Below are 12,708 nucleotides of genomic sequence, written 5' to 3' on the forward strand. Positions count from 1 at the left end.
AAGAATCCATACTAAAGCGGGGTGGGGAGATTCTTTGATGGTTGCTGGGATGTGGGGAGGGGGGTGAGAGGGGAGGGACGGAAAGGCGAGGGACCTAGTGTTTAATGATTATCTAGCCTGAGAAACTCTTGAGCAGCAAGGCAAAATAGGTAAGTGAGACTTCATAATTACTTTGCACAGAAAAGGACTTTTATCAACCAAGTGGGGAAAAAAACACCTATGGACTCGGGGGAAATTTTCATTAACCATATGTCAGATAAGGGCCTAAATAATAGATATAAAACTACTACAACATTAAGTTGATACCAACTTCCAGGGACCCTATCTATATTAGGCGACACCACTCACCCCCATGAGAAGAGCAGTGATCAGGAAACATGAAAACAAGCACCCGGGACGGGCAGGGACAGGGACGCTCACTCATCCATGGCAGTTGAGAATGCAAAATGGTACAGCTGTGGTGAAGACACTGTGGCAATTCCTCAAAAAGTTGACCATAAAACGACCATATAACCCAGCAGTCCCAGGTGCACGCCCAGAAGACATGGAGGTGGAAACTAAAACCTGGGCCCCAGTGTTCACGTCAGCACATAACAGCCAGAGGGCAGAGATACCAAAATGCCATCAGCAGATGATGGATAAACCAAATGTGGTCCAGGCACAGGGGAGTAATGCAGCCCGTAAAGAGAAGCGTCTTAGTGAACCCAAGTGAATCAGTCACAAGAGAAGTACTGTGTGATCTCATAAACCTATAGAAGCTAATGATGACTCGGGGGGTACAGAGCAGGAGGAAGGCAGGAGCTCTTGCTACAAAGCCCGGGGTATTTTACAAAAGGATAGCGAACCACCACTGAACTGTAAATGATGGTGGTGGTGCACGTTTTGATGTTTGTATTTTCACCACAATAAAGCATGTTTAGAAAGGTCAAAACTTTAAATATGGATGGCATTCAATGTATATTGTTTCTGATGTTTAAAACATGGAAGCATGTTTTAAACATGTTCTTTCAAACGTCACACGAGGCTGCTGCTGTTTGCCCAGTATTCTGATCACATGAACAGAAACAGCATTTCGTTTCCAGAGAGCACAGATTTAGCCAGTAAGGCTGTGCTCCATCTCCTGTAAGAATGGCTGAGTGTCCGGGAAGCCTTGGGTTGGAGAGTGTGTTTCGTCATGGAAAAGCGACAGCCGATTTTCAGACTCACCTGTGCTGGGGAATGCCTGGGCAGAGCCCTCCTTACCTATTTTCTCCACAGGGGTATTGAGAGGGAGAAAGCCCTGTCTCAGAAGCTGACCCATCATCTCTTCGTCATCTGCTTGGATCTCTGAGACCATGTTACAAGGAATGAGGCCGAGGCGGGCACAGGTCTCCCCGCGATAAAATCCATCCGCGTCTTTATCACCGTAAACCTAGAAGCACCGAAACAGCGTCATCCCCAGCTGCTGTTCCCCAGGACTGAGTTGGGGCTGCACGCTGCAGGTGTTCTTGGAGGGCACCTGCAAGGTAGTGTATACGTGATCTCTGTGATACATCCTCCAGGGTGGGGAGGACGAAGATAAGGCCCCCCCACCCCACCCGCTCCATGCTGCCACAGGAAATCAACTCCTTAGTTAACAACATAGCGCCCCGTGGAAGATGGCCACTGACACGGGGTGCGTGGTTCACGCAGAGCCCTCTAGGGGTCGCCAGCAGCAGCAGCCCCTGGCCAGGGGGCGGTGTGGTTACTATTGCTGACCCTCCTGCCGCGCTCTGCTGCTGGGCATCACGGCTGACCACAAGCGGGCACCAGGATCCATCCGGACACTGCATAAGTACCCAAGCCTTTCACTGGAGGTAACTTCTCGTGGTCAGACTCGGACAGGCTGGTATGCTTCTTGCAGCACAGGAAGTTTCTAGAACACGTGTGTGTGTGTGTGTGTTTTTGTTTTTGTTTTTTTACCCGAGCACACGTGTACACACTACCCTGCAGTGGCACTGTTTCCGCCCCGCGGATGAAGCGCACGCTGGAGTCACTCCGAGGGGGCCCACATTGCCCTAGTGCCTGGTGTGTGTCCCATAGACTGTAGGCAGAGGTGTCCCGGTGTCTTCTGGGTTTCTGCCATCCTTCCCCAGAGCCACACAACCAAGCCTCCACTGTCCCCTACCCCCGGTGATCTACCGAGAGCCCCCCTCCCCACTCACCTTGATGATCTGTCCTTCTTTAAAAGGGAGCTCCTCTTCCGCAGCATCTGGGTTAGGGGACATGGTGAGTGGGTCATAGTCGAAGAGAGCCACAAAGATGCGGGTCGAGAGCTCGTCGGCGCCGGGATCCGTCTCTGACTCTTCGTAGAAGTCTGGTGAGAGCCTGTCTCGGCCTCCGTAGTCGTCTAGGGGGAAGAGAGAAAACCCCAGCGTCAGTGAGTCCACTGTGTGTGATCAGTGGGAAATGACCGAATCGGGCATGTCCCACGTGGACGCAGCGGGGATTTGCAGGTGGCCTGGGGATGTGAGGGCTACTTTTCAGTCGTGAAATAAATTTAGGGCACATCGAATACAAGGGGGTTTCACAAAGTTCAAGGGAAAATGAAACTGAACATGCAGCTTCCCCACTAACTCTTTAAAGGCCCTTTGTATTTAAGATCCATTTGATAGGAGTCAAAATTGGATACAGCGGGCCAACCTGCTCACTTTGCTAGATAGATACCTTGGGTATTGACAAAAATGTTCTAGATGTCAATGATTTCCTGGCAGACTCATGGAGGCAAGTGAGAAGTGCTCAAAATAGCAGCAGAGGTCGGTGGGAAACAGCCCAGTCAAAACATCTGGTGCTCACCAACGGAAGGGAAGCTGGGATGGCGAGGCTTCCACTGAAGGTGAACCGTTTACCTGCTCTTTTAAAGTCATAATCTTGTTAGGGTGCCTGTTGCTGAGTGGTACTGAGCCGGTTCTAACTCACAGGGACCCTGTATAGGGTTTGAACCACCAACCTTGTGGTGAACAGTCCAATGCTTATCCTGCAGCACCGCATCTGGACTCGTAGATAAATTACAAGGAGTCCAGCTGCTAACCCCAAGGTTGCCTGTTGAAACCCAGCAGTCACTCCAAGGAGAAAGATGGGGTCGTCTGTTCCTACAAAAATTACAGCTTCAGACCCTCTAAGGTAGCTCTTCTCTATCCTATACGCTGTCCATGACTCGGATCAACTCAACAATGGATTTGAGTTTTTGTTTTGAGTTACATTAGTAAGAGACTTGTTTGTTGATGTGTTAGTAATAAATACTTTTCTACAAATCTAACAAATATCTTACTAAAATTAAGACACATGCCAGTAAGTTGCCATTTGTGGCTGGGTCACCCTGGCAAGGCTTCGGTGGTAGACAGACTTCCCTCTAAGTCCATGGGGTTGGGCAAGTTGTAGCCCCACAATTTTTAGTTTCTGTAGATTTTCCTTCTCAGTACTGGGAGACACCAGTGGGGACCCAACTTGCCTCTTAGAAAGAATAGCTCTTCTTAGTACGCACAGCATAGCCCCTTAACAATTCACATAGTGCCCATGCCTCTACCGAGTAGTACACTGTCTTCACCCACTGACATTAACCACCAGGGATCTTTTCAAAGTACTTTCAGGTCAGTTCCGTTGATCTGGGTGCGCCATCTTCGCTGCCTTGTTTGCAAAGCCTCTGTTATTCCCAAGAACTGTCTGTTAAAGTTTGGATGAAGGCCTAGACTCGGCAGCCACTGTGCTCTGGGAGGAAAACCACCGAAACCACTCACCCATGGAAGGGACCACCATTGGCCGGGACCTCGGCGGGCCAGCACTGCCGTGAGGAAACCTCGAACCCATGTGATCGGCCCTCTCAGCCCGTCCAGCTGATACCAGGTTCCCTAAAATCTAAAGAGAAAACCGGACAAACAGAGGTGTAAGTCACCACCCTTGGGGGAGCTGGAGGGCACTAGCAAAGTCAACTGAAGGTTGAAGCAGAAGCTTTAAAGGCAACTAAACCTAGCTTTTAACTGAAGGGTTAGCTGAAGGGCCTGGAAGAGGAGACCGCTGTTCACCCGGCACCCTGTTTTCTAGAGTGGGGGCGGCATTTGCTGCGCTGCCGTTACTACTGCTGACACCAACTCTCTGGTTCCAATCCAGCCCTTCCCTCGGCTCCACGCAACACAAAAAATGCTGCCTGTCCAAACGTCCTGCTTGGATCAAAGCCATACATGAATGAGGCTAACGTGGACTCAAAAGGAGACCGTTGTGCTGGACAATCGCCTTTAAAAGCCACAGCTGCTCCTTGACCCTCAGCTGAAGACACCAACTGGACCTTCAGGCTCTTGACTGACTCTCCTTTCTGAGGTAAGTCTGACTCAAATAAAGGCCCAAAGATCTAGAGATATCAAAACAAGACCTGCAGCTTACTGGACCCCGTTAGTCTATGGGAGGGACCCATCAATTTGGGGGTGGACAATGCAAAAGGGGATCCCAGCACAAGACTGTGGGCCCGGGAACCCTTGGTCATGGTTGGCGCCCTCTTGTGGCCACAACTCCAGGAGCTCCAACAGAAGAGGGCCACGGTGCCACTTGTCTGCATGTTAGGGATAAGTCGCAGCAAATGTTCTATAAAAGGACACAGCGCAGGGACAAGTGCAGCGTCGGGGGAGGTCCCGGTTCTTGAGAGAAACAGGCCAGACAACAGAGCAGGACACACCCAGAGCCATCTCCAAAGACTCAGGATGAAATATTCCTTCTGGAAACATTGGTGGTGCCGTGGAGTCGGTTCCGACTCATAGTGACCCTGAACAGGGTTTCTGAGGCTGTAAATCTTTATGGAAGCAGAAAGCCTCATTTTCTCCCATGGAACATCTGGTAGTTTCAAACTGCTGACCTTGAGGTTCACAGCTGGATTCGTAACCACTACGCTACCAGAGTTTCTTAGAGGGAGAGAAAACAATGGGGTTTGGGGAAGAGTGAGGACAACTTTGGAAGGAACGTCATTCAGTAATTGCTTGTCATGTTTCTTTCAAGTTAAGGATTAAAGCCCGAATTAAGAATTATAACAAAACCTTCGATAGCAACACTGCTAAGTGCAGTACAGTTAGATTTGATTCATAGTGACCCTGTGTAGGTATCCGAGGCTTTAAATCTCTGCAAGTGCTGAAAGCTCCATCTTTCTCCCAAGGAGCAACGAGGGGGCTAGAACCACCTACTTTGGTGTCTCCACTACAGAGCCACTGAGCTCTCTGAATGCTACCAGTAATAACTTAGTCTCCAAGGATCGGTTTTGGGAAACTAGTTAGCATATATGTTGCTAAACTCTGGAATAATCGCAGTTCAGCTAACCCTTAATTAAAATTTAGATTCAGTTGTCCTTTAATCAAAGCAGCCATATCATCATTGATTCTGTGGGGAAAAATCATTATTCTAAAGCAAAGTAAAGAGGTCTCCAGCATGGTTAAACAATTATGAAGCAACAGGATTGAAGAAATCAAAAATGCATGAGGGAAAAGAAAGGGGGCCAGCAGGGAGGTCCCTCAGGAATGGACCCCAGAAAGAAAGAAAGAAAAGAATGGAAGAAGGGGGCTAGGTCGGCAAGCAGATGTGAGAGCAAGGTTACTTCAACACACCAAAGGACTGTCTGCCACTCGGGGAGGTGGCTTGGCATGGTGGGTACTGGCCCTACGGCCGGACATGTTTATGCTTTTCCAAACATCCCGGAAATCTTCGTGATCCATTGACTCCTCCCAGTCATACTTCCTGGGGCCCGATTTCTCTGGGCGGGGCTGGACTCCATCAGTCCGGATGCCTTCGCTGGGGTCCACTTGGTCCCCAAAGTCTTCTTCGATGCTGCTCTGGCGCGTCAGCGTCCGCCGCCGGGCCAGCAAGGGCCTGAGGTTCCTGCGGCAGGGACAGGGTCCGGGGCCTGGGCCGCACACAGAGGCAGGGTTTCGGAAGCTGAAACGCAGCTCTTCCTCTTCACTGCCACAGTCCAGACCGCTGTCCGGGCTTCGGCTGGCCGAACGGATGAACCGACAGCCCCTGTCTTCCAGAAGGAAGTCCTCGGCGGCGTGGGGTGCCCTATGCTTGCTGGGGAGCCAGGTGCCCCGGGGGGCGGGTGGGGGCGCCCTGGCTCGGGGGGTGCACCCTCCACCTCGTTTATGCAGAAACTCCCCGAGCTCGCAATCCTCCTCGGACGCCTCCGGGATGCTGAACAGCCTCTTACTGCGGTGGGCCGGGTGGGGGGCCTCGGGCTGCTCCCAGAAGCCACCTTCAGGACTCCTAACCTTAGACCCCTCCTTCAGGGTGGCATGTTACCCAACAGGTGTGGGGCAGACAGTGCGGGGTCCCAAGGAAACGTGGGGGCAGAGGGAAGGAGAGAGAACACAGAATTAGTGTTGGAGGCCATGGGCAGAAAGCAGGCTTCGCAGCAGGGCTGAGGCCGTGCTCTGGAATGGAAACAGAAGGCATCACTGGTGGGCTGGAGGACCGTCATGCAGGACAGCGAGCAGAGGCGGCAGCCGGCCTCGCCCAGGGACACGCAGGCCGGAGGCCTCACGATGACCAGGACACGTGTGTTCCATCAACGGTGGCCCAGTCAGGACCAAGCGGGGTGGACAGTGACCCACCCCATGCTCTGCCTCACCGGGCTCTCCTCTGCCTCTTGACTTCTAGGCCCGGGACCCCTACCCCTTCCTCAGGTACCACCTTCCTCCCTGGCTTGCTGCCCTCCCCGCAGCCAGCCAGCCAGCCAGCCCATGAGCCCATCCTAGGCCCCATCCCCAGCTCCTAGAACAGCATTTGCGTGGAGGGGCTTTGGCAGTTTTGCAAAGGCAATGTCCATCCGTCTGTGCGGTCCGAGGACAGGAACCCTTGGTCTCTGGTGCCTGGCACAGAGCTGACCACACAGTCCTGTGGACAAATGCTCCCAGAGTTGATACTTCATGGGTATGTAAGTAGTGTTTCCACAGGCAGCTCCTTGGACCTCACCCTGAAGGACCCCCCCCCTCGCTATATGTCCCAGCTCCCTCACCCCCAGAGCACAGGGCTCATGTGCTAATGTGACATCCAGAGCGTGTATCCTGGGGACTGTCACCCAATACCACAGAGAAGGAGGAGGAGGTGGGAACTCTGCTCAGCCCCAGGGGGACACGTGAGTCCCCAGGACAGCCAGGTCTCGTGATCATACGGAGAAGCCAGGAGAAGCCATGAAAGGAACATGGAGACATGTACCTACATGTAGACAGTGTATGGCCCGGGACTTCCTGTGTGCCTTCCTTGATAATGTGCCTGCACTCCCGACGACGGGTGCAAATTCACGGTTCTTTGCTAAACAAGGGTAATGACACTGCATCCCACCACCACCCTCAACAAGGAGGAGACACTGTGGGCTTCTAACATGTACACACTGGCCCACTCGGCCCACCCCCAAAACGCTGCTATGAATCCGGCTGATGCCCCTTCTGGAGCTAGTGGGGGAGCCAGTGGGAGCTGCCACCATGCAGGGCTTGCAAAGGGACAGGGCATGTTCCTTGGTGGCAGTGCTCTGGAGGGAGAGCATGAGCTACTCAGTCTATCCAGGAAATGTCGGGTTAGCAGCCAGGTCTGGACGCTACCTTCTGTTCACCATTGAAAATCATGACTGTGGCTTTGAAGAGATACAACAGCAAAGTGCTTGATGCCATGGGAGTTTGCTCCTGAAGGCTTTTCTCCTCCCAGGTCCTCTCTGGGGCCCAGCTCGATGAGCTGCTGCAAGTGGACACCATTGCATCCTGTCCCTGCTAGCCCCCTGCCCAGCCCTAGAGAATGACCTGCTCAGACTGCCCAGTGAGCAGATAAATATAGGAACTAGGGCACACTGCTGACCAACAGCCGTGGTGGCAGAAGAGGCCCCAAAGGAACCCTAGCTGAGCTCGATGGTGGTCTCCAACTGAATACCCACCACCGTAATCCCCAGTCTCATCCGTCATAGATGCCTGCTGCTCAGAGGAGAGGACATGTGGGTCTCTGGGGGGGACGGTGGTCTGAGAAGGTCACTGGAGACCCCAGCCACAGAGGGCTAGTGTAGCTGGGCCCATCCCAAAGGAAAGCCAGTCCCAAAACAGAAAGGAAGGCCAGCCTCCTATTCTGACATCACCATCCTCTCTCTCCCCTCCCTCTTTGCCCCTCTCTGATGCCCACTCACTAAGCACAGCCCTTATCGGGAGCCCAAGGAAAGCTGTGTAGTCAGTGTCCCAGCTGGCCTCACAATTCTCACGCTGCCAATTGTGCCTCAGATGCTGACAAGTGTCCTACTGGGTGTAGGTTCTCCTGTGGGTGAGCACTAAGTGTCAGTGGAATCGTCTTTAGTCCTTCTGATCTAACTCCCAGTATGGTCCTGTGTGTGTCCCCCTGCAGGTACCACAAAAACTTCCCCAAATTCCACCCAGGTAACTGCTGAATGCAAATTCAGTGGTGAGGAGGAAGCTAATATGTCCATGTGAACAGCCCAGCAAAGACACAAGGAGAGCGTGGCCACTGACCTTGAGGGCGTTGTGGGATGTGCCACTGGGCCGCCTCCTTCCCCCGTCTTCCAGCTGCATTTCCGAGTATAACTCCTCCTCATCCTCCTCAATGATGTCTGAGAGGTCGGACCCACGGCTGCTCTCAGTGTGATACTCTTCTCCATGGTAACAATGGGGCTGGGACCAGAAAAGGGGACGCTGACCCAAAACACCGCCACACCACACAGCTGCTCCGGCACGCTGGGAAATTCCCACGCTTCTCCTCACCTCTTTTCCTGCTTTGCTAACACTTGGAGCTCAAGCCCCCCAGAGAAGTGTCTGTGTATTTGTGTGTGTGTGCCGCTCATCTCTGAGATGAGGAAATGAAGCGTAGGCCTAGGGCACACTCCTGCCAGCCACACCGTGAGTCAGGACGGTGGAGATGGGACCCCGCACTGGTCTCTGCAGCTCGCAGCCACATGCAGAGAGGCAGAGAAACCCTTGGACAGATAATCCACAGGGGTTTCTAAGATGCATGGGCAAAAAGTTCCTTTTCTGGGTATCACTCCAACTTACTGACCGGATAAAAGGCTCAAGTCAGAAGACAACTTAGAAGACAGTTGGGGCCAGGGGTGCAGTAAATGTGTACGCTCAATCCAGTGTCAATCTAGGGATGGTGGGAAGTGGACTTGCCAATCCTTAGGCAGACTGTGTTTGCTCTGTGCCAGACTCGACCACAGCCATCATGCAAACACTATGGAGCCAGGAAAGGGGCTGGGGACAACACAGAATATTTAACAGAAAACGGTTTTTAACTTTAAAAACATATTCGACAGCATCCAAACTTTGAAACACACATAGCCTACTGAGTATCTGAGGTTAGCATGCCCCAAACACTGTGTCCAATGATCTCAAGACTCTGGCGACAAGGATGCAATTTCAACTCAGCTGCCATGTTTCTTTCCCTTACAGATAAGATTCCGTACCACTGCTGACTCACAGGTTTAAACCTAAGTTCCATCCAGCAAAGCAAACGACACACCCTAGGAAGCCCAGGTCTGTGAATACAGCACACTGGCACAGAGAGTTTGCCACTGATTCGCAGCAGTTTACTGTGCTGGTGGGTGACAAGACAAATGTATTTAAGAGCGTTCTGTGACACGTTTATAAAAAATATATATATATGCCTGTTTCAATAACTAATCTCCACGAAGATGTGTAAGCAATTCCATTTGTGCTGAGGCTAAGGCACAGGCAGAACGTTCCAGCTCAACTGGCCTTAAAGAGGTGTCCGGGCACCTTCTCAGCGTGAGCAATTTGCTGCGTTAGCATTTGAACACAAGAATGTGAGCTGCCTCAGATCTAATTCTTTCAACTATGCCCCAAGTAAAAAGCCAATCTGGCTTCAAATGAATGAACAAAGATCAGACTGGAAGGCTTCCCACAAGGCACATGGGTAAGTGTGCCCTGTAAGAACACTGTCCCGTTTCCCTCAAACCTAGGGAAGCCAGATCCTGTACGTAAACCAGATACGTAAGGTCAGTCCTCCAAAGAGCCCTGGAAAGGAAGGAAAGCCGACAGTATTTGCGCTGGGATGGAGAGCTGCCAGTGAGGCAGTCCCACACTCAGTCACTCAGCAAACTGGTGTCCCAGCCCTGGCTCTACTGGTAAGCACTGAGGGAAACGTCAGTGCGTGCAGTGTTTGCTCGAGTGTGTAGTGGAATTACAGCACAGCGAAAGGGTCCCCCAAAAGAGATACTGTGCTTTAACACAAATAATGTGCGTGTTATATGGGTCTTTGCAAACCAGGCAACTCCCTGCATTTAGTGTCCTTGGCGTGTGCACATTGTTGACATGGCTCATGGTTGACATGGCTCATTATATACGGTACTCCCTGGAGCCAGGTTTTAATCCATCCGGGCTCTGTCAGGAAACCAATTGTGTGACGGGAACAAGAATCATTCACTCTGTGTGCCTCGCCTTCCCTGTGTGGACAAGCAATAGTTTTCACTTACTAAGGCTTTCAGTAAGCCAGTTAGCTGTTTCACGTCTGAGAAATACTCACAAAACCTTATAAAGTTGGTGCCACCCAGCAGAAAACTACCCTTTTCCTGTATGAGCAGAATGCCAATTCTGCTTCAACAGCTGGATGCCCCAGGGGACCAGGGCATCCTTGAGAAGCCAGGCTCAGGGAGCTTACTCTTACCAACAGCCAGGGGACCCTGGCCTGCCTGGTGAGGTGTAAGGACAAGTCCCACCGAGTTCCCAGGAAAGTGTCTGAGGAGAAAACCCCTCTTTCTGCCCCCTCTGTCATCTGAGTGTGATTACTGGAGACATGCTGCCGTTCTACAGCCATGAACGAAACAAGAGAACGGAAGAGACAGAGGCCTGAGCACCTCCTCAGACATCCTGCGGCATGGGGAAACAACCATCGGTGGTACAAACGCTGCATTTCTGAAGATCATTTTAATCTCTCTCGAGGAGAGAGAGGAAGGGATGACTGGAGGAGTCTGGGAAGTTCCTCTGGTGGTGCAACCACAGCAACCAACAGCGGAGCCAGGCTGTGCCCACTCACCTGCTTCCCAAGCTCAGAGCCTTTGAGGAAATCTTCCACGGACGTGCCTCTCCGCTTGATGTCTGGGGAGCAGTAACTGTCCTCCTCATCGGACTTCACGTACTGCCCCGTGCTGCTCCGCTCCGGAAACACACTCCTTTTCTCTAACTTGGGAGGGAGAAGGGAACAGACGGTGAGCTGGAGCCCACAGCAGAGAAGGATCTGCAGACAGCTGGAGCACCCAAACCCACATGGGACCCCACACTCCCGGACACCCCCAAACTCCTCAGAGCAGCATCATAACCCGGCCCACCCCACTCCAACTTTCCTCATCTGCCCCTCCCCACGTCCTCTCTGACCTTGGAGAGGTGAGCCCTGGGCTCCACTGAAGCCTGCCTCCTGGCCCTCCACGGCTCACCCTTCCCTGACTCCAGTTCTATCACTGAAGGCTTCCCAGGAACATGAGATCTTAGAGTGCTATTCCCCAACACAGCCCCAAAGGGGATCCTGGGAGCCAGCAGCCCGAGAGTCCGTGGGACCAGTCCTGGGGCTGCACACACAGAAACAACATGAGCATCCATACATACTTACATATACACACATGCCTGTCTACGCACACACATACACGTACAGTCGTACACACATCCATGCACAGACAACCATGTACTATTTACACACACACAACTGCACACATACGCAGACAAGCCATGTACACATGTATGCACACACATTCTGGTGGGAACAAGCACACATCTGGCTGGTACAAGGAGGCAGGTCCCCAGGCAAATCCCAACTGCTCCCTAAACCATGCGACTCGCCCTGGTTTCTTGGGAGCATCTTCCCAGAACATCCACGCATCTTATACGAGACTCACGCCGATCGATGGGGGCTGCTGGATGGATAAACCCGGTGCCCTGCCTCCAGAGACCAAAGGAGCCGGCTCCAGGTGGGCTTGGGCTGCTGCCCCATGGCTGGACCCTGCTGACCCCCTCATCCGAGGGGCTCGGCCTTACCCTGCTGCTCTCGGCCACCCTCTGCGCAGCCTCGCGGGCCATGGCCTTGGCGACAGTGCTGGAGACGGGCGCCCCCTGTGGCTGTGGGAGGATACGGCTGGGCGAGGGCGAGCGGCGCCCGGGCCCGGGGCCCTGAGGACTGGGGGGCTCCAGCAGGTGTCCATGCGCGGGGGCCGACGCCCGGCCTGGGGGTGCGTCTTTGGTTTCGGGGACACCGGCACTTGCGGATGGCTTCGGTGGGGACGCAGTCCTGGGGTGGGGGGCTGGAGGCACCAGGAGGTCGGGGGCTATGGCAGCAGCTGAGGAGTCCACGGACTCGCCCTGGGCCGAGAGGGTCCGCACGCTCACTGCCCGGGCTTCCAAACTGCGCAACCGCACCAGCTCCACTGCCGTGCCGTCCGCCGTGGGGAAGATGACCTCAGCCACCTGCATACAAACCACAGAGGGACGGTCACCACCCACACAGCCCGGTCCAGAAACATTCACCCACCTCTCAGGGGGCAGGGGACAGAAGAGTGTGGTTTCAGACCAGGAACACCTCGGCCGGTCGCGGGGTCTACGAAGACCACCTAACCCAGAGATCGTGGAGTTGACCCCGTGTGTGTCAGAGTACAGCTACTCCACACCGTTCTCAGTGACTGGTTGCTTGGAAGTTGATCACCAGCCCTTTCTTCCGAAGCACCTGAGG

The 12,708-nt window shown here is 53.2% G+C and overlaps 1 protein-coding gene across 1 annotated transcript in view; it reads right to left on the bottom strand.

Annotated features, from left to right (window-relative positions):
• Positions 1-12,708, bottom strand: part of RIMBP2 (RIMS binding protein 2) — a 72,021-nt gene that overhangs the window by 10,830 nt on the left and 48,483 nt on the right. Inside the window, exons 9-14 of the mRNA XM_006874061.1 lie at positions 12,021-12,446; positions 11,029-11,175; positions 8,493-8,651; positions 3,756-3,873; positions 2,184-2,368; positions 1,243-1,411 (exon numbers count right to left, since the gene is read on the bottom strand). Coding sequence (XP_006874123.1) covers positions 1,243-1,411; positions 2,184-2,368; positions 3,756-3,873; positions 8,493-8,651; positions 11,029-11,175; positions 12,021-12,446 — 1,204 coding nt within the window. The remainder of the gene's footprint in view (positions 1-1,242; positions 1,412-2,183; positions 2,369-3,755; positions 3,874-8,492; positions 8,652-11,028; positions 11,176-12,020; positions 12,447-12,708) is intronic.

This window comes from Chrysochloris asiatica, unplaced genomic scaffold (genome assembly GCF_000296735.1).
Source record: "Chrysochloris asiatica unplaced genomic scaffold, ChrAsi1.0 scaffold00261, whole genome shotgun sequence".
In the NCBI taxonomy this organism is placed as follows: domain Eukaryota; kingdom Metazoa; phylum Chordata; class Mammalia; order Afrosoricida; family Chrysochloridae; genus Chrysochloris; species Chrysochloris asiatica.